Source organism: Rhinopithecus roxellana, chromosome 18, assembly GCF_007565055.1.
Source record: "Rhinopithecus roxellana isolate Shanxi Qingling chromosome 18, ASM756505v1, whole genome shotgun sequence".
Classification (NCBI taxonomy): domain Eukaryota; kingdom Metazoa; phylum Chordata; class Mammalia; order Primates; family Cercopithecidae; genus Rhinopithecus; species Rhinopithecus roxellana.
In genome coordinates, this window is record NC_044566.1 from 5,162,181 (window position 1) to 5,183,885 (window position 21,705).

The window sequence follows — 21,705 nt, forward strand, 5'->3', positions numbered from 1 at the left end:
CTGAGAAGTGAGATCTGGCAGGGCAGGTTGAGTTGGCATGGACCTAGGGAGGGTCCTGCCCCATGGCCACACACCAGCAATGCTGCTACCAGGGAAGCCACAGAGGAGGGGCTGGGCCCAAAGAGGGTTGAAGGGTTGTGCTTTGAAAGCCAAGTTCGAGGTCAGGGACCATTGGCACTGAGGGATCCCAGGGCTTCACAGACCTGATCAAGGGAACATAATTTCTCCCAATGTCCTAGAAAAGTATGACAGCAGAGGGAGGGGCTTAGCCCCAGTCTAATAGCTTAGAAAGGATGCCAAGACAATAAACAAGCAAGCCACCATTCCATGCATTAACTTACTGTTATCAACTGGATTCTGTGCCCCGAAATGTGTGTGTTGGCGCTCTAACCTCCAATGAGATGGTATTTGGAGCTGGTACTTTAGGAGCTAATTTGGTTTAGATGAGGTCATGAGGGTGGGGTCCCCATGATGGGATTCCTGTCTCCATAAGAAGAACAGGCCAGGGTCCTCTCTTTGCCACGTGAGGACACAGCAAGGGGGCTGCTGTCTGCACATCAGGGAGAGAGCCCTCACCAGAAACTGAATCTCCCAGCACCTTGATCTTGGACTTCCAGCCTCCAGAACTATAGGAAATCAATGTCTATTGATTAAGACACACAGTCATGACTGAGACACTCACTTAACACCATAAAGGGGTGTGGTAAGAACATAACATGAAGGGCCCAGCTCCACCTTCCCTGCACCCACACCTGTGTCCTCCCACTTGGTGCTTGTGCCCAGCTCCACTCCTTAGCCCTGGCTGAGCCCCATGCATCGTGGTTTGTAAGAAAACACCACACCATCAGAAGCTGGGAAGTACTCACGCCCAAGTCCTGATGGCCCCTGCTCCTTTTCCACCATGGTCATGAGAACGTGCTCAAGCCAGCCTGCGGGGAGAGGCACACAGTATGCATCTCCACAACCCCAGCCGAGAGCCAACCACCATAAGTGAATGAGAATAGCTGAGTGAGCCCAGCCCAGACCTGAAGAACTGCCCAGCTCAGCCCAACCAACATTGCTAGCCACAGGCTTAAGCCACTGAGTTTTGGGGTGGTTTGCCATGTAGCATTATGGTGAAAACAAATGACTTAGACTTGTGGGAGTTATCAGCTTAGAGGCTCAGAGGTGTATTTGACTTGTCTGAGGTCATCAGCTAGTAAGCCACTGGCCAGGAATTAAATCGAGCTGGTGTGACCATGTTGAGCGCTTAGCCTGGTGCACACTGCCTCCCAGAGCCTCACCCACCATGGACACATGTCCTGCAAGCATGCGCTCATAGAGATGCATGGATTGGACTAGAGGAAAATAGGAGCTGCCTCTGCTTTCCTGCTATTCCCACTAAGGACAACAGAAAGCCCCGGACACTGCCCACAAGACAAATAGAAGTCTTAGAGAGCTGGAAGGAAGAAGGTAAACCCACTGGGGACCTCGGATCGAGGAATTGCCCAGCAGGGAGTTCCCTGGGTTTTCCTTTTGCCTCATGTCTCCCAAGTGGGTGCTGGAGAAGCTGGCAGCACAGAGATGGCCATGGATTCAGACCAAAAAAGACTCCAGAAAAGCCTACGCTCTGCAGCCACAAGACCAAGGAAGCAACAGCCCTGCAGGACACAGTAACTTCTCTCCTCCAGCCAAACACCATGGAGCTGTGGCCCTGTCCCCACCCCTCCAGCAGAAGTCAAGTGGGGAGCCTGGACTTCTGCCCTCAGCACACTGTCATGAGATGCCCCAAACCCCTCTTTGGGTGGCATGGGAACAGGCTCATGGAGGGGGGCTTGGACTTCCACCCCCACCTGGTGGTAACAAGGCCCATTCCCCTCCCCACCAGGATGGTGACAAGAGAGGCAGCACAAAGTGGGAACTCTCATCACCCCCTAGCTGTCATGAGGCCACCACCCCTGTAGTTTCACCTGGGGCCATGTGGGACCAGTAACGAGGCACTCCTGCTCTACCTGCTGCCAGCAGTGCAGAGGTGCCCCATTGTGCCAGTATCGATGAGGGCTGAGAGGGAAGCTGGACTTCCACTCCCAGCATGACAGTGACACGATAGCACCTGTCCTCACCCAGGGTCAGAGAAACCTGCTAAATGGCAAGATGCAGGTAAGATGCAGAGTCTCACAATATGATGCACAAACTGCCCAGGTTTCCATCAAAAATCACTTGTCATATCAAGAACTAGGAAAATCTCAAATGGAACAAGAAAAGACAACTAACAGAGGCCAACACCAGAATAACACAGACGTGAGAATTATCTGACAAGGCTGTTAAAGCAGTGATCATAAAAATGCTTCAACAAACATTCACAAACACCCTTGAAACAAATGAAGACATAGAAAGTCTCAACAAATTAAAGCTTTCAGCAAATAGTAGAAAATTAAAAAAAGAACCAAATGGATATTTTAAATCTAAAAATACAATATCTGAAATTCTAAAAATCACTAGATGGGATCAATAGCAGCAAAAAAAAAGACAGAAAAGAATCAGTGATGCAAAGATAAAATAATATAAATTTCTCAATGTAATCCACTGTATTAGCACACGAAAGAAAAAAGAATTACATCATCATACATATTCATGCAGAAAAAAAATGACAATTCTTTCCAAAATGATACACAGATTTAACACAATTTTCATCAAATTCCAGCTCTTCTTTTGCAGATATAGACAAGATTATCCTAATATGTAACACAGAAAGCCAAAGGAAGAGGAGTCGATAAAACAGTTTTGAAAAATAATACTAAAGTGGAAGCAATTGCCCTTCCCATTTCCCAGACTTTCGTGTCACTTCAGCAGTCAGGACAATATGGCACTGGAGAGGCATAAACACACAGATTAACCAAATAGCAGAGAGAGCCCAGAAATAGCCCCACACACGCATGGCCAGCTGGTTTTTAACAAAAAGCCGAAAGCAAGTCAATGGAAGAAGAACAGAGCACCAGTTTAAATGTAAGTCTTATCACGGAAACATCCAGCATAATTTTTTTTTTTTTTTTTTTTTTTTTTTTTTTTTTGAGACAGAGTTTTGCTCGTTACCCAGGCTGGAGTGCAATGGCGCACTGTGGCTCACTGCAACCTCCACCTCGCAGGTTCAAGTGATTCTCGTGCCTCAGCCTCCAGAGTAGCTGGGATTACAGGTGTGTGCCACCATGCCCAGTAAATTTTTGTACTTTTAGTAGAGACAAGGTTTCACCATGTTGGCCAGGCTGGTCTCGAACTCCTGACCTCCGGTGATCCACCCGTCTCAGCCTCCCAAAGTGCTGGAATTACAGGTGTGAGCCACTGCACTGAGTCCAGAATAATTTTTGACCAAATGTCTGGGTACCATGGCCCAGCCAAGCTGACATAAATTTAACCATCGCAGGACCCAGTGGAATCACAAGGTCTTTATAAATCAAGAGAAAGGCAGAAGACAGAACTGGAGATGGGGAGATTTTGCTACTGGAGAAATGTGGGCAGCCTCCAGATGGTAGAGGAGATGAGGAGCCAGATTCCCCAGAGCCCTCAGAGGAAATGTAGCCGACAGCACCCTGGCTTTAGTCTCGAGGCCCAATTTGGACTTCTGGCTTTCAGAACTGGTAAGAGAATGAATCATTGTTGTTCTAAGGCACTAAATCTGCAGGAATTTGTTAAAGAAGCAATAGAAAACTAGTTTAGGTGTGAACAGACATGTTCCCGAGAGGGTGCACAGGTGGCAAGCACTGCAAGATGTGAGCATCGCCAGCCGCCAGGGAAATGCAAATTAAGGTCACGAGAGATTGCCACTACACTCCTATTAAACAGCTAAAATGCAAATACAGCCAATAGCACATAGGGACAAGGACAGTGAGAAGCCAGATTTCACATACGTTGCTGGTGGCCATGTGAAATGAAAGAGAGACTCAGGAAATAGTTGGGCACTTTCCTGAAAAACTGAACCTATACTTGCCACATGACCCAGCAATTGTACTGCTAGGCATGCACGCTGGGAGAGTGAAAACTTATGTCCGCACAAAACCCATACACAGTTGTCTATATTAGCTTTATTTGAAACACCCTCAAACTAGAAAGGACCAAAGAGTTCTTCAACATAAGAACAGATAAGCAAAGCGTGGTACAGTTATGCCACGGAATGCCTGCTGCTCAGCCGTGAAAAGGAACTGTCACTGCAGCCAGCAACTGGGATCAATGTCGAGGGCATTATGCAGAAGGAAGGAAAAGCCCATCTCAGAGAAACCACCCTTTTGTATGATATTCTCACACGACAAAATTACATACAAGGAAAACAGACGAGTATGTTGGGAGCAAGCCCCCCAAAATCTGGCCATAAACTGGCCCAAAACTGGCCATAAACAAAATCTCTGCAGCACTGTGACACGTTCGTAACTGGCCCTAACGCCCAGGCTGGAAGGCTGTGGGTTTACAGGAATGAGGGCAAGGAACACCTGGCCCGCCCGGGGTGGAAAACCGCTTGAAGGCACGCTTAAGCCACAAACATTCACGCTTAAGCATGAGCGATCCGTGCCTCAAGGACATGCGCCTGCTGCAGTTAACTAGCCCAACCTATCCTTTCATTCGGCCCATCCCTTCATTTCCCATAAGGGATACTTTTAGTCACTTTAATATCTATAGAAACAATGCTAATGACTTTTTATAGTTTCATTGCTTAAGTTCTCTATAGTGAGTAAGCATTACTATAGTATTTATAAAAAACAAAACATGATTTTTCAAAAATTAAAAACATCAAAGGCAAATATTCTAAGATACTAACAGTGTTAATTTTGGACAATGGAACTAAGTATGTTTGCATTTTTCTTGTTTTGTTTTGGTTTTTCTGTGTGTGTGTGTGAAATGGGGTCTCATTCTGTTGCCCAGGCTAGAGTGCAGTGATACAATCACAGCTCACTACAGCCTCTGCCTCCCCAAGGTCAGGTGATCCTCCTACCTCAGCCTTCTAAGTAGCTGAGACTACAGGTGCATGCCACCACACCCAGCTAATTTTTGTATTTTTAGTAGACACAGGGTTTCACCATATTGGTCAGGCTGGTCTCGAACTCCTGACCTCAGGTGATCCACCTGCCTCGGCCTCCTAAAGTGCTGGGATTACAGACGTGAGCCACCGCACCCAGCTTCTTTTAAATGCTTTTCTGAGATGCGGTCTCACTCTGTTGCCCAGGCTAGAGTGTAGTGGCACAATCACAGCTCACTACAGCCTCTGCCTCCCCAAGGTCAGGTGATCCTCCTACCTTAGCCTTCTGAGTAGCTGGGACTGCAGACATTTACCACCATGCCCAGCTAATTTTTGTATTCATTGTAGAGATGACGTTTGCTCTGTTGCCCAGGCTGGTCTTAAACTCTTAGGCTCAAGAGATCCACCCACCTCGGCCTCCCAAAGTGCTGGGATAACAGGTGTGAGCCACTGGACCTGGCCTTGCATTTTTCTTTTAATTTTTAAAATTTTTACATTTCCAAAAATTAAAACAATAAGGAAAGCCTGTTTATTTAAAAAGAGCCATAAACAGTTCTTTCCTCTTTCCCCTGGAAGATGCAGGAAACAAATCTCTATCGGCATATGACAGAGACAATCTCTCAACTGAGATGCAACCATGGAGAAAAAAACTGCTAGGAGTCATATGCCGCTGCTATGACAGTTATGCAAATGAATTAAAGTCCCCATTCAAAGAAACTGGTATAAATAGATTAATTTATTAAATTCCCTTCTGGTTTTAATGTTGCATGCAAACACAAATGCAAAGGGAATTATGTGTAAAATTGTTGCTAAAAGACAGCAAAGAATAAGAAAAATAAATTTGCCATCAACCTCCCAAGGGTTGGTGAGAGATTCTCCAAACCCGAATCTCATAAAGCAACTGATTAAAAACACATACCAGACACTCTAGCCTCTTCTTTCCAATTAGCTAAGCAAAGCTATGAAACAAGGGCAGGCAGAGCTGTGAACTAAGCCAGTCTGACTACTCTCTCTCTATGTATAATTGTTTTTGGTTTTTTTTTTAGATGGATTCTTGCTCTGTCTGGAGTGCAGTGGTTGGAGTGCAGTGGCACAATCTCGGCTCACTGTAAGCTCCGCCCCCCAAGGTTGCGCCACTATCCTGCCTCAGCCTCCCGAGTAGCTGGGACTACAGACGCCCACGACCACACCCGGCTAACTTTTTTGTATTTTTAGTAGAGACAGGGTTTCACCATATTAGCCAGGATGGTCTTGATCTCCTGACCTCATGATTCGCCCGCCTCGGCCTCCCAAAGTGCTGGGATTATAGGCGTGAGCCACCACGTGCGGCCTCTGACTACCGTATTTTAGTGCTCAAATCTGTTCCTCCACTCCTGCCTCTGGGATTAGTTTGACTCATTTGGCCAATGAGACATTAGCAAATGTGGTGCAAGAAAAGGCTTGTTTGCATCGAGGCTTTCTCTCCTCTGCTGTGACCAAGCCCAGGCTGCCTGCCAGAGGCCAAAAGACCACATGGAGGGAAGCCTTAGCCATCCAAGCTCCATCATCCTACCTGAGGCCCCAGACATGTCCATGAGGCCACACTGGGCCAGCAACTACCAGAGCCAACCCACGAGGTTGTGAGCAATCACACATGGGCTGTATTGAGTCACCGAGCTTCGGGCAGCCTCGACAATGACTCCTTCCTCGACCAAACCAGCCAGGCTCCTCTGACTCCTCTTCTCAACGAGGTCTCGCCCCCAGCCCTGCTCAAATTCCTCATCCTCTGCCCTGAGGTGGAAGTCCCTGCCCTGCCTTAGCCAGACATCCCTCCTTGGTGCAGTGGGTGTCATGTGACAGGCAGCGGGGCAGGGTTCTGTTCTTATGGGAGCTCTGGCTGCTGTCCATGTGTACATTCAGCCTCTTAGGCCCATGCTACTGGCCCCAAAATGACACTTTGAGTAGCAAGAGCCTGGGTTATAGAAGCGAGCGTCTCACTTGGACCATTCATTAACTCAGAGTGGGACTTGGAACCCACTGGGTTTCTGCAAATGTCAACCATGCTTAGTGTGCCTTTATGGATGCACTGAAAATCTGAAATATCCTCCCCACGCCTTGAGGTAGATTGGCTACCACTGCATCTATCAAGAGGAAAACCTGAGCAAAAATGTGCTGTGGATTCCCATACCAGCAATAAAAATTAAAGCACCAGAGATCCACGGTGGGTCAGCCATCCTTGGGGTCCTGCCAGGCCTTGGGGACATTGTTAGTCTCGTGCGTCCAGGACCCCAGCTGATATGATTTGGCTCTGTGTCCTCACCCAAGCATCATCTTGAATTATAATCCTCACAATCCCACTTGTTGAGGGAAGGACTTGGTGGGAGGCGATGTGATCATGGGAGTGGATTCCCGCATGCTGTTCTCATGATAAGAAGTGAGTTCTCACTAGAGCTGATGGTTTTTAAGTGTTTGACAGCTCCTTCTTCATGTACTCTCTCTCTCCTGCTGTCTTGTGAAGAAGGTGGCTGCTTCCCCTGCCATCATGATTGTAAGTTTCCTGAGGCCTCCCCAGCCATGCAGAACTGTGAGTCAATTTAATCTCCTTTCTTTATAAATTACCCAGTCTCAGGGAAGTTCTTTATAGCAGTGTGGGAACAGACAAACACCAGCCTTCTCCACCATGGAGCTGGGATCTGGAGGCTGTTCACCCAGGACCCCACCACCGGCAGAGTCTAGGCCAGCTGCCCCACTCTGAGCCCTGGATGTAGGAGTCAGTCCAGGGGTGAGATAGGATCCAGGGGAGCCAACCAGAGTGACTCCTTTGGGGTTTTGTCACTGCACTGATGCAGAAAGCTCTAGAAAGTCTAGGAGATCGAGCTGGGAGAATGATAACATGGAAATGCAGCCATGTTCTCCTCTTGTGATTAAAGTCTCACTGCTAGGGAGAGATTGGGGCTGATGCTGAGAAAGAAGATGTGGGGGAAAGGAGGCTGAAACCTGGGTCATCTGTCTCCTGTTCTTCACAATCCTGGAATTTTGAGGGCAGAGGAGGATGGGAGGGGACATGGGGCCATGAGCCTCTGTTCTTCAAGGCTGTGTTCTTCAAGGGGCCTTTAAGAGGTGATTAGATCCTCTGAATCTGTCGGTTCTGGCACTTGCTCTGTAATTCAATGACCTCTCCAGCATCCTTCAAATTTGCCTCTTTCCATGGGAGCAGATTTTGTTGGCTTTTGGCCACTGGCACTTAGAGTTCTAATTAGTATCTACCCCTTCAGTCCTCAGGGTGCTCAGGACAGAGGAAGTCACCAGAACAGGCAATAAGAAAGAGTGGAGAGGATCTCTGTTACCTTAAGACCCCCATCAGCCTCCTCCCACCTACCCAATCACAGACTCTGGACAGAAACCCTGCCCACCCCAGGCAAGATGCCAGCTCCCTTCCTGGTCGTGATGTCACCGGTCCCTGGACATGACCTCCCCCCCAGGGCAGGACCCTAGCTCCCTTCCTAGTCATGATGTCACAGGTCCTGACATTCCACAGTGTCCTGGAGACCAAGGGTGGGAAACTGCCAACCTTCAGGACGTCCTTCGCCTTCAGCTGGAGGGAGCATGGCAGTGAGCCAAGGAAAAGGGACCCTCTGCTTTGTCCTCCTGCTGTGCTGCTGGCAAGAAACCGAGCTCCGGCCGAGAACTGCGACTCCAGGTAGGGCCCCGCAGGGATGGCTCAGCAGAAAGAGAACTGAACCAGGTGGGTGGCAGCCTCTTCTCCCATGGGTTCTGCTTATTCTCAACCTACATGAATTTACCATTTATTCCTTGGGGAATGAATGTAGCTGAAAAGTCTTTCTATCTTTGAAGACCTTTTAAAATCTAGATGCCCATAGGAAAGTTGCATATGTTACTTATTTTAACTTTTTATTACAGAAAATTTCTAACTGGGAAGAATATCATGAACCTTCATGTAGTCACCCTCAGGTTCAATTATTGTGTATATTTTGTTTTTTTCTACACACACACATACACACACACACACACACCCCACGCCACATACACACACTTTTCTTGTTTGGGGAGTATTTTAGCAGTGTCCCAGATGTCTTACCACCTCATGTAAAACATTTTCTTGTTAAGAGATGAAAGCATTATCCACCATGTTATAATCACACTAGCACAATTACCAAAAGCCTTTATTGCAGCTCATACCAGTTAAAAAATATTTGTGATGCTTGTTAAAGATGGGCAGGCAGACTTTATTCAAAGGGGGCTACTACCGTGGTGTCTCATAATAGCAGGGAGTGGGCTCAACTCCAAATACAGGGAAAGTGGAGATTTGTAGCCAAGGGTCAGGTGGGTCAGTGGATGAACACTGCTAAGAGGTAGGAGAATTCTTTGCTAAACTGATTTAGCAAAGGCCAGGAGGACTTTTATAAATAAAAACGAAGCATTTGTATTTTTTGTCCCACCTGATTACTCTAGAATTTGGATATGATGATTTTCAGGACCGTCTAATTGTTTGCATAAGTTTAATAAAAATTAATTCCCCTTACAACAGGATGCAAAGGTCTGCTATCTTTGAAGACCTTTTAAAATCTAGACGTCCATGAGAGAGTTGCATATGTTACTTATATTAACATTTTATCATGGAAAATTTCTAACTTGGAAGAATATCATGAACCTCCATGTAGTCACCCTCAGGTTCAATTATTGTGCATATTTTGTTTGGCCAAACAGGAGGCCAGGCCTGAAGGGAAGCCAAGATGATAAAATAATCAAAGATGGAGGGTGAGGAATTTGATCAGATATCAAGGGTGAGCAGGCCAAGACTGGGGGATTTCCACTAAAAGACTTCACAGGATTCCTACTAAACATGGGGAAAAGCAGACAAAGGCAGAAGCTAGGATCAAAGCCAAGTCAAAGAGAAGACTCCACAGAGTCTGGCATGAGGCAAGTCAAGGAGCAAGGCTTTCTCATTCCCTCCTCTTGTTCCAGAAAGAATAGACATTCCTTTTCCCTTTGAACAAGATAAGTCCATTTTTCATGTAGTGGAGGATATTTGCTGGATGGTACAAGTAGTCAGGAATTTAATGAGGGGAATGTCTATGAAAAAGAGAAGAAAAACAAAGATTGATAGTTGGAAACGCAGTTCCCAAATCCAAAGGGCAGTCTGTTGAGAAGATTTCTGGATGTTGAGCTCAAGGTATCTTCAACCAATGGGGCAAGGATGGATTTCCTAGTTTGCACGGGGGCGTATCCTTGGTGGCATCGTGACCATCAGAGCCACAGTCATGGTTATGCTGGGGGCAGAGTGTGGATGTGTCCAGCTCCAGCCTTTCTAGATGGTCCCATGGAAGGCCTGCATTGTCAGACTTTAGTTCTCAGTAACACCCAGTCAGGAGAGCAGAAGAAAGACTGGAAATGTTAGCCTGGGGACATTGAAGGACTCTAGAAGACTTCAGGATCCAGTCCAGTTTACAGGTAGATAACAAAGTAGAAAGTAAGCTGGAGTTCATCAAAAGGTTAAAAAAAGTAGAATACACAAGGTTATAACTCACAAGGGTGTGCTACCATTTTTCATTAAAACATAAACTATGGCTCTATAGTCACCCCCTTTTTTTGACCAAGGTAACCAAAGTAATGCTATTCTTATCTCAAAACTATATCACATCTTACAAGAGTTGGTCTGGTTATTTACATGAGTGCAGCAAGAATGGTAATGGACCACATAAATTGAGTTTTCTTCGCTGGAGCTTTGTGCAAGGAATCTCAGATTAGATTTTTTAAAAGCTTTTTGAGGCTAGGAAGCCCAGCCAAAAACTCACCATCAGACTTCATGTGTGGTCCCTAAAGACTTCGGTGAATTTCTCTCTTCCAAAGGTCTCGAGGCTTCCAAAATTCTTGGATCTGCCAGAAAATGACCTTCTTCACTCACCTGTGGGATGGGGACCCTGTGAGCCAGGTAGCAGGTCAGTTTCTCCAACTCCATCAAATCAACCTCAGTTTTTAAAAACTGTCTGGTCACATTTGATTCTATGTATCAGTCTCAAATATGACATTCCAGTCAAAGCCTTGGTAATATGACCAATGTTTCCAATCATGTCCTGTTTAAAGGAGAATCAATTTATATTAAACTTATGCAAACAATTACATGGTCCTGAAAATCGTAACATCCGAATTCTAGAGTGGGACAAAAAACATAAATGCTTCATTTTTGTTTATGAAAGTGTAATTACCAAATTGTTGTCAGTTATACATAGCCTAAGAGAAACCAGAAGCAGAGAGCTCTTTAAATCTGGAAAACAAAACATTAAAAAACCAGAAACATTTCAAAGGAAATTCAGAAAAATATAATTGTCCCCACATTAAGTCCCACATAATTAATTCTTGTTCTACTTGATCTTGGGTTAGCAGGTTTACAAATCCGTCAGTTTCTCCCTCAGTTCTGGAAAAGTCCAGTCTAATGGCGCAATCTTAGAGGCATCAGAAACCTTACTTCAGAGTACTTAGCAGAGTCTTACCTAAAAATCTCCTTGAAGACAAAGAATTTTTGGATTGTAGCTGATTGCAAAAGCTTTCAAAAAAGCATCAGCGTAAAACAATAATTGTCTTGAATGACAAAAGACATAAAATGCATAAAATGGCCATGGTCAAAAATCTGATGAGAGTTCATTATGCTGCAACTGACAAGGAAATTTGGTTGTTTCTGTGACATACAACATTACAAGACAATAATGGAAATTATGACTCATAACTTTATACCAGGACGTATCATGGACAGTAAGGACAGTGAAAATTTCTAGGAATTTTATACAATTCCTGAAACACTTATAACATATACACATACAAACATAATATAAAGAAGGTTAAACAACCCTTCTTATTTGACAATGCTTTTTATGAATTTAAGTATCAAACAAAGCTAATTAGTTTAACATCTCTCTTTTCGCCAGTGAAAGAACAAATCCTGTGAGATTTTCTAGTAGTCCTCTGGGAAATCTCAAAATTAGTTTGAGGCCAAAATTCTTCATGTAGAATTTGACTTGGATGAAGTTGTCAAAAATTACAAAAGGTTTGAATATTTGGTTAAATAGGATCATGATTTACTATGAAATGGCAGTTATCCATTTAAGCTAAATGACAATAAAGAATTTTTAAAGAAAATATAGGAAGTGCCATGGTTTTTAAAACAATTTAACTCTTTTAATATTGAGGAGACTCAGTTTTCTTAAGTAATCAAAAACATGATAAAGATAACATGGAACACAGGAGATATTTGATAAGACACAGAATCTTTGTTTATTTTTAAGACTACTCAACAGGTAAGAAAAAAGTGCCTCTTACAATCTCTTACTAAGAACAGAACAGGCCTGGCGCCATGGCTCACGCCTGTAACCCCAGCACTTTGGGAGGCCACCATTGGCGGATAATCTGAGGTCAGTATTTCAAGACCAGTCTGACCAACATGATGAAACCTCATCTCTACAGAATTAGCCAGACGTGGTGGTGCATGCCTCTAATCCCAGCGACTTGGGAGGCTGAAGCAGGAGAATCACTTGGACCCAGGAAGTGGAGGTTGCAGTGAGCCAAGATTGCGCCATTGCACTCCAGCCGAGGCAACAAGAGTAAACTCTCAAAAAAAAAAAAAAAAAAGAGAACAGACCAATAATTCAAGAAAACTTTGGCCTTTTAGCAGAGAAAGAAAATCAAACTCCAGTACTGCATCCCTCTGCTATTGATGTAAAGCTCATCTATAACATCTTATCATAAAATTCATTTACTCTTAGTGTATCTCGACCACATAAGATGTTTCTCTCTCTCTTTTTTCTCAGAGACTCGTCACATCTTTCCATTCTCATTTACGCATTTTGTCCGTTTTTTTCTCTTCCTGAAAAAACTACCTTTAAACCACTTTAGGACAAAATTACTCACCTTTTTCTTCAACAAAAACACATTCTTCATATCACATACGCTTTCTTCTCAAAATCAGATCTTACTTTCCTTTGTACTTTGCACAGGAAGTTGTTTTTCTTCACCCTCATTATTTCTAGTAGTTTTAATTACACATGTTGATTATGTTGATTTCAATGTTCAACAGAGAAAACTAGGAGTAGACAGTTGGGAATTGTCTGTCACATATAGCATTCTGTAACAAAGTAGTAAATTGTATGACTATACCCTCTTACAATTTTTAGAGATATATTTATCTACAGCATAATTTTTCAAGGTGGCAAAAACAACTTTTGTTAACAGACTCAAATACATTTAGTCTCTCCGTACCACATAAAATAAAAAGTCAAAAGTATATAAACTTGTGCTTAGTACTGAGTGTTTCAATAGGTTATCTTATTTAAAAATTATTAATGAAACTCTTGTTTTACTTAAGTGATCATAACGCCAGGGTTATGAGTCACCAAAAAGATGTTTAGAAACTGTTTTCAAAAGGCAAACACAGGCTGGGTGCAGTGGCTCACACCTCTCATCCCAGCACTTTGAGAGGTTAAGGCTGGTGGATCACTTGAGCCCAGGAGTTTAAAACTAGCCTGGGAAACATGGTGAAACCCTATCTCAACAACAACAACAAAAAATGCAGAAATTAGCAGGGCGTGGTGGCACGTGCCTTTAGTTCTGGCTATTTGGTAGGCTCAGATGGGAGGATCACCTGAGCCCAGGAGGTCGAGGCTGCAATGAGCCATGATCACGCCCCTGCACTCCAGCCTGGCTGACAGAATGAGACCCTGTCCCCTCTCCAAAAAAAGCAGACACATTATTGTGTAACTTCCCAAGGGGTTTACCTGCCTCCTGCCCAGGCAGAGCCAATTCATCAAGACAGGGGAATTGCAATAGAGAAAGAGTAATCCACGCAGAGCCGGCTGTGCGGGAGACCAGAGTTTCATTATCACTCAAATCAGTCTCCCCAAGCATTCGGGAAACAGAGTTTTTAAGGATAACTTGGTGGGTGGGGGGAAGCCAGTGAGCCAGGAGTGCTGACTGGTCAGGGATGAAATCATAAGGAGTCAAAGCTGTCTTCTTGTACTGAGTCAGTTCCTGGGCGGGGGCCACAAGATCAGATGAGCCACTTTATCCATCTGTGTGGAGCCATCAAGTGCAGGGTCTGCAAAATCTCTCAAGCACTGATCTTAGGAGCAGTTTAGGGAGGGTCAGAATCTTGTAGCCTCCAGCTGCATGACTCCTAAACTGTAATTTCTAATCTTATGGCTAACGTTAGTCTTACAAAGGCAATCTAGTCCCCAAGCAAGAAGGAGGTTTGCTTTGGGAAAGGGCTGCTACTGTCTTTATTTATACTATAAACTATAAACCTTCTCCCATAGTTAGTTCAGCCTATGCCCAGGAATAAACAAGGACAGCTTGGAGGTTAAAAGCAAGATGGAGCCTGTTAAATCTCTTTCACTGTCTCAGTCATAATTTTACAAAGGCGGTTTCACTACGACACCAAATAAACCTACCATCATCTCCAGTTATTTCCCTGTTAACTATTTTCAAGTTTATTTGTCTAGTAACCCAAGTAGAATAAAATTATGTCCTCATTATATCTATAGCTGAAAACTCCAAAGACATACTGTCTTTATTTAACAAACAATCTCAAACTAGCTTTATATGTCAACCATCCTAGTAAAGTAAACTTGAAAAACATTTGGGTTAGTTCCTCTGTTTCTGAGAGTCCTAGAAATATTTAATCAAGCACATCTTTTTTCTCTAAGCCAATTTGAATAGAACTCCTTCAAGGAATTTTATAATTACTTTGGCAATACCATCCAGAGGTAGAAAAATATCACATATATGTAACATAGGTAAGTACACATACAGACAGACACATGAAAACAGTGATTGCATGGCTTCATTCTTAAATTTTAGCCATGAGTCCGGAAACACAGTAACACAAAACTCACTGGTTTATTTCCACTCTATATTTTTATCTGAATTATGTTTCTGACAAAAACGGGATATGTTGAGGTTACCCACTCAATAAGAGCTAAAGATTTTTCTTTCTTAACCACGATTTGTGAAGGGGAATCTCAAGCCTTTCTTTTCCCCTGATATTATTTAATCTTACAGAGGCTGTGACTGAGGCAGCCATCTGGAGTTGTCAAAGCCTTCACTGAGTAGATAAAATGTCCCATCTGCTTCCAGTTGGTCTTTTTCCTTCTCAGCCTCAGATCAGGTAGTTGATCTGGAGATGTCTGGGTCCATAAAGCTCCAGGGACTGTTGGGAGTCAAGGGGCTGAGTGGGAAGAGGAGGGTGTAATGGGGGTGGGGGGAGGAGTGGAGGCCCAGGGGGACAGATGCAAGGTGCAAAGGGACTAAGGGAGATGGGATGGTGTGAGGAGAACTCGGGGGCAGAACTCGGGGGCAGAGACTACGGAGAGGGGAGAACTCCGGGAGCCAGTCTGGGGAGATCTGGGCCATGGCCACTCTGTATGGTCCTTGCAAAGTCATACCAAAAAGGAGAGGAGCAGAGCCAGCGCCACAGTGGGGAGGGTCAGGAGGGTTTTAGAAGGGGTTTCAATAAACAGAAGAGCCATGCCCATGTGCAACTGAGCTCCATGCCTTTTTATGGGTTGCATGTTCAAAAAATGGCAGTGTTCGCATGGCAGTGTTCGCATGATCCGAGAGCGGCGTTTTGGCCCTCTCTGTTAGTCAGTCAGTTCTTGCACTGCTTTAAAGACATACCTGAGACTGGGTAATTTATGAAGAAAAGAAGTTTAATTGGTTCACTGTTCTGTGAACTGTACAGGCGTCTACTTCTGGGGAGGCCTCTGGAAACTTGCAATCATGGCAGAAGGCAAAGGGGAAGCAGGTGCATCTTACATGGCCAGCAGGAAGAAGAGATAGAGTGGGGAGATGCTACACACTTGTAAACAACCAGATCTCAGGAGAACTCACTCACTATCACGAGAACAGCAAGGGGGACGTCAGCCCCCACAATTCAGTCAGCTCCCACCAGGCTCCTCCTCCAACACTGGGAATTACAGTTCAACCTCAGATTTGAGTGGGGACGTAAATCCAAACCATATCAGCCTCTGACATTCAAAGGTGAAGCAGAGGACAGTAAACCGTCACTGCGTGTCCTACATGGACTGGCCAGAGCCACTCCATGGTCAGTGGTCTCTCATCAGGAAGGAGTGCTGGGGGCACTGCACTGTTTCTTGTTTTCCAGAGCCGGCTGCTTCTTACTCCTTACGGAAGCATTCTGGTCACAGTTGTGTCAGGAATGGGTAAGAGGAAGAAAGGTCAGAGTTTAGTCCTCACCTCCTAAGATCTGATTTCCTCATCCAGACAGTTGAAACAGGTGACCAAAGTCTTCCCCAGCTTGAAGACCAATTAAGGGATCATTTCCAAATCACTTTCTCATGGGGAACACTGGGCTTCCTTAGTCTCCGTGGGCCTTAATGACTCAGTGGGCACTTCAGGCGTTTGCTTCAGAAATTGAGTTGACCATGTTATGTGGCTTTCTTGAGACGTTGGACCTTGAGGGAGAGAGGAGAGCAGTCAATGTGGTCCTAGTGATGGAGAAGGGTGCGGTGCTGTTTTCCCCAAATTAACCAGAGTGAAATCTCAGAACTCCACAGGGAACCCTTTCATGGAGGCCAGCGTGTGCATGATGTAAATATCGAGAACGAGCAGGAGATTCTCACGATTACACGGCATGCAGCACCTTAAAACCGTGAGGCTGAAGTCAGAGGTGACACAGGAAGAATACGGCAAAGCCACTCCACTTGACAATGCACTTTAAAAACCGCACGGATGTTATAAAACACAAATATTTTACTGCACATGCTTACTGGCTGACTTGCACAATACTTCCATTATAATTATGGGACAGACACAAAATGAAAAGAATATTTTTAACAAAGCACTTGCACGATGCAGCTGTACCCATTCTTAATGATCATTAATGTCTCATCCAAAGAGAACTGTACTTTGTTCGTTTCGTTTACCGAAGGTCAGCATACTGGGAAGCAATTGTCATCACATCTCAGACCTTTTTGCATATTTTCCCGCATTGTTCTGAGCCTGCATGTGCGCAGACGAGTCGATTGGTATGCAGATTGTCTGTCATTAAAGCCATTTGGAAATCAGCTTTGTCATTGGTTTAGTGTTGGAACTTCACATCCTAGAAGACACCACTGGAAAGCTATGTGCACTCAGAAAGGGAAGGTGTGTGACCCTGCCGAGCCCAACCTCAGGGCTGCAGGAAGAGGCTGACCGTGACCTTGAGCCAAAGCAACGTCCCAGGATGCTGAGACGCCACACCTCCAATTAAGAAAAACTGTGAATGGCAGAAGCTGGGAACTATTGGGTGGGGGCTGCCAAGGAGAAAGCAGTGCTCAGAACTACCACCCACTGTCAAGGTCACTCAGCTCCCATCAGTCAGGCAGCCAAGGCCACAGGTCAGGAGGCCATGGGACCTGTGGACAACCCATATTCCAGACCTCAGAATCTCACCCACATGACTCCACCTCTTATCTACAAACGGGACCACCCTGAAATTACTCTGTTTTTGAAGGAGGAGAAAGGGGGGTGGCCCGTCTCTCTGAGTCCTGCCCTCCTAAAACAGAGCCATGAAGCCAGGGCTTCCTGACAGAGCCATAGCATTACACACTGTTTTCCCATTTCCCCAGAACATGGTTCCAAGCCTCCAGGTGCACGCATTGCAGGAGCCTTCCATGAAGGAGGTCAAAGTGGTGCTTTCACAAAAGGAGATGTGCCCTTTTTCTCTGCTCACCTCAAAGCCGCTGGGTGAGCCCAGTCATCCTTGGGACCAAGACATTGTCTTGACCTCTCAAGGGGTTATTCCAGGGACCAGGAGGGCAGGCTCAGCTCATAGCTCCTGGGCAACTGTCCTCCATCCTCACAGCCACCCCGGAGGTGGCTGTTTCTCCACATATTCCAGACATGAAACCCAAGTCCCAGAGAACTTTCCTGGGGCCATCTCTCATCACCTGCAGGAGAGACTGGAACTTGGGCAGGACTCCTTACTCTAGCAGGGGCTGGTGGGCACCCACAAAACCATAGCCATTTAAAGAGAAAAAAATGCAAATTCAATGAACATTGTTAAACTATAGGGCTTTTATTTCCTCCTAGGTTCAACCACTGAAATACCATTCAGTTCAAAACATGAGGATGCGTCTGAATTATTAGGTAAGGAAGTCCCTCCTCTCAGCCTCTGGCCTGTATGTGCAGGGGGCTGGATGGCTGTCTGTGGCTGTTTCCCAGATAACCTGGTACAAGCTGCAGACAGTGGAGGGAACTGATTGGTTTGGGGCTAGAATCATATTCCAATGGCCCATAGCTCTACTGTTGACATCTGAGAGTCAAACTCTCAAGAAATTAAGGAAGACAAAATTTTAGACCATTACACCTAAAAAGTGCCTGGGAGCCTTGCTTCTCAAAGTGAGGTCCGAGGACCCGCAGCGTCTGCATCACCTGGGAGCTTGTTAGAAACGCCCAGCGGCAAGCTGGGCCCAGCCCTCCGGCACCAGCACCAGCACCAGCACCGCATTCAACCTGATGCCGCTGATTCCTTGCACCTGACAGGCCCCGTGGCTGAGCCGTCCCCTCCTTCACTGCCTCAGCCCTGCCAGCCCCCTGGGAAGATGGTGGAAACCATGGACCCCCTGGCCTCACCCCGGGGATGCAGACCGTGCTGGTTTGGCTGGACCTGGTGCCTCTGTGCTTCTCTAGAGCTCTGCAGGTGATGCTAAAATACAGCTGGCTGAGAACCGCTGGCCTGGGCCAGGGCCATCCAATAGAAACACAGCACAAGCCGCAGTTATTGTTTTCATTGTCTAGTGGCCACATTAAAAAGACATAGATGAGGCCAAAGCGGGCAGATCACGAGGTTAAGAGATGGAGACCGTCCTGGCCAACATGGTGAAACCCCTGTCTCTACTGAAAATACAAAAATTAGCTGGGTGTGATGTGTGCCTGTAATCTCAGTTACTTGAGAGGCTGAGGCAGGAGAATCCCTTGAACCTGGGAGGCAGAGGTTGCCGTGAGCCGAGATTGTGGCATTGCACTCCCACCTGGCAACAGAGTGAGACTCTGTCTCAAAAAAAAAAAGACACAGATGAAACTCACTGTAATAACGTTTTATTTCGTGTGATATTTCAACATGTGATCAGTGTAAAATCATTAATGAGATGTTTCAGTCTTTCCATCACGCTGGATCTCCACAGTTTGATGTGTCCTTTGCACTTCACAGCCATTTCTGCGTGGACAGCCACACTCCAGTGTGTGAACGTGTGGCCAGTGCCCACAGTTCTGCTCCGACCTCTCGTTTTACATGTGGGGAAACTGAGGCCTAGAGTGCTGGGACTCAGAGCACGCGGTCCTGACCCCTGCTCACATCGATGTCCTTGGGAAGCAGTCACCTTCCAGGACCTCTCTGCCAGCGTCACCTGTGCAGTGGGGTCAGGAGTAGGGGCTGGGGGCCACCTTCCACCCGGCAGGGCCTGGGACTGCGGCTGCGGAGGCTGCACGGCCTCGAACAGGGGCTCCCGTGGGAAAGCAGGGGCCCCCAGGTGCTGGGCCCCTTTCCAGGAGCTGCTGCTGTCAGAAGTCAGGCTTTGCTCCATTTCCACGTCTGGGTGGGAGAGTCTGGGAAAAGCTCTGCCTGCCGGCGTTTTGATGGGTTACATGGATGGATGAGTGAGTGCCCCAGTGAATGAGTGGATGTTCCCATTCTCGCTTCTGCCACCCCGTCCACTTTCCGGGTACTCAAGGGAACTGCCCCAGGTGGGAGTTAGGCTCCCCAAGGTCAAGGAATGGCTGTGACTGGACTCATTTTCCTGGTGAATCTGGCGGTTGCCAGATTCTGAGAGTTTTCGTCCTGAGACCAGCACCTGCTCCAGCCAGTGGCTCAGTCACCACCGATGAAACAGCGGCCTCAGGAAAGGATTCAGGAAAAGGAAAGACTGGCTGGCATTTCTGATAGTTTTTCTGAGTCCTGACCAACTAAACCTAGAAGGAGGCGGCAGCTCTTACCCCCATGCGCACCCCCACATTTCTTCTAGGTAGAAAGCTGAAAGCTTTGACAGTGAGAATTCAAATCCCCGTGGAGGTCAGCGAAGCCCACCCAGGCAGGCCAGGCCCAGACTGTCTGTCCAGAGCTTGCCCCGGCAGGGGAGTTGCCACCATCACGTGCAATTTCAGAGCCTCCGAGTCAGGCAGGGGATGGGGCCTCACTACGGCAAGGGAAGCCCAGGTCCCAGGCAGGCTTTGGCCAGGGGCACTCGGGGCGGCTCATCAGACGGGCGGCAGGTGTTGGTGAGGGAGCGTGTGTGGATTTCTCTGGTCGGCTCTGAGTTAGAAGCGAGGACAAAAGCCAAAGGAGCTGTCGGTGATGAATGCATTCGTGGCCCTCTGGAGCTGGCTGGCACAGGGGTTGTGGTTTGGCTGCCTGAGTTGTTGCTAGAGGAGCTCTGATACCTGCAGTTTGACTGTGGAGCAGGCCAGCCCCTGGACTGGCTGCTGCAGATGTGGTTGGCTCTGTTTTTGTTTTTGGTTTTTGGTTTTTGGTTTTTTTTGAGATGGAGTCTCACACTTTCTTCACCCAGGCTGAAGTGCAGTGGCGAGATCTCGGCTCACTGCAACCTCCACCTTCTGGGTTCAAGTGATTCTCCTGCCTCAGCCTCCAGAGTAGCTGCGATTACAGGTGTGTGCCACCTCACCCAGCTAATTTTTGCATTTTTAGTAGAGGCGGGGGTTTCACCATATTGATCAGGCTGGTCTCGAACTCCTAACCTCAGGTGATCCGCCCAACTTGGCCTCCCAGAGCACTGGGATCACGGGAGTCAGCCACTGCGCCCAGCCTGGTCAGCTCTGTTTTGATGGAAGGTCTGGTCATTGTATTTCAGCTTTTCCTCTCCCGAAAAATTCAACCATCAGCAGTTAGACATGGTTTTAAAACAAAGAGCTTTCTAACCTTGTTCCACCTGCTGGCTTCATCTCTACCTAAAGCATTTTTCTATCCCTGACCAATCTCCCTGTGGGTGGGGAGGCCCGTGGAAGGGTCCAGGCAGCCTTTGGCCATGGGCAGCTCACCGTGGGGCAGCTCGGCCTCCCACCTCTCTTTGGCCCCCAAAGCTATGACTGCTCTCCCAGCAGAAGCACGCCTCCCCACAACTGGGCCTCCATCCGCCCACCTCAGGGAATCCCAGGGTGTCTACAGCTTGAGGAGTTTGGGTCCCCCGGAGGCCACTCCCGGCTTCGGGCATGGAATGGACTGGGTCACACTGGGCCAGGTCAGGGACTGTGGGTGCAGTTGTTAGAGATGGAGAGTTGCAGAGATAGCCCATCTGCCATGGACAGGAGTGACTCCCAGTAATGATGGGGTAACTGAAGCCAAGGTCAGCCCAGAAGTTCAGACAGTGCCCCAGGAGGGCCCACGTCTTGGGCTGGTCAGCTGAATCCCGTCCTCTGCCTGCCCCCATTTGCCCTGAGAACCCATCTGCCCTGGGGGCCCATCTGCCCTTGGTGGATGCTGCTGACTTGCTGTGCCTGGTCACGGCTGTACAATGCTGCCTCCTGGACATGGCTGGCTGGAGTGGGACAGAGAACAGGGACCGAGGCTGGGCCATCCTTGGCACCCCAGCACCTGGGCAGTGTCTGGTTCAGATGAGTGCCCAGTAAATGCTTGCCATTCAAATGCGTATCCACTCTTCTCCAAGACCCCATCTCACTGGACACCATGACAGACCCCATCTCACTGGACACCATGACAGACC

At 46.8% G+C, this 21,705-nt stretch overlaps 1 protein-coding gene across 1 annotated transcript in view; it reads left to right on the top strand.

The window, feature by feature from the left end:
- Positions 1-8,526: 8,526 nt before the first annotated feature.
- The window catches only part of SPACA7 (sperm acrosome associated 7), a 36,897-nt gene continuing 23,718 nt past the window's right edge, over positions 8,527-21,705 (top strand). Inside the window, exons 1-2 of the mRNA XM_030922401.1 lie at positions 8,527-8,663; positions 18,062-18,118. Of these exons, the coding sequence (XP_030778261.1) occupies positions 8,570-8,663; positions 18,062-18,118 (151 nt within the window). The 5' untranslated portion in view covers positions 8,527-8,569. The remainder of the gene's footprint in view (positions 8,664-18,061; positions 18,119-21,705) is intronic.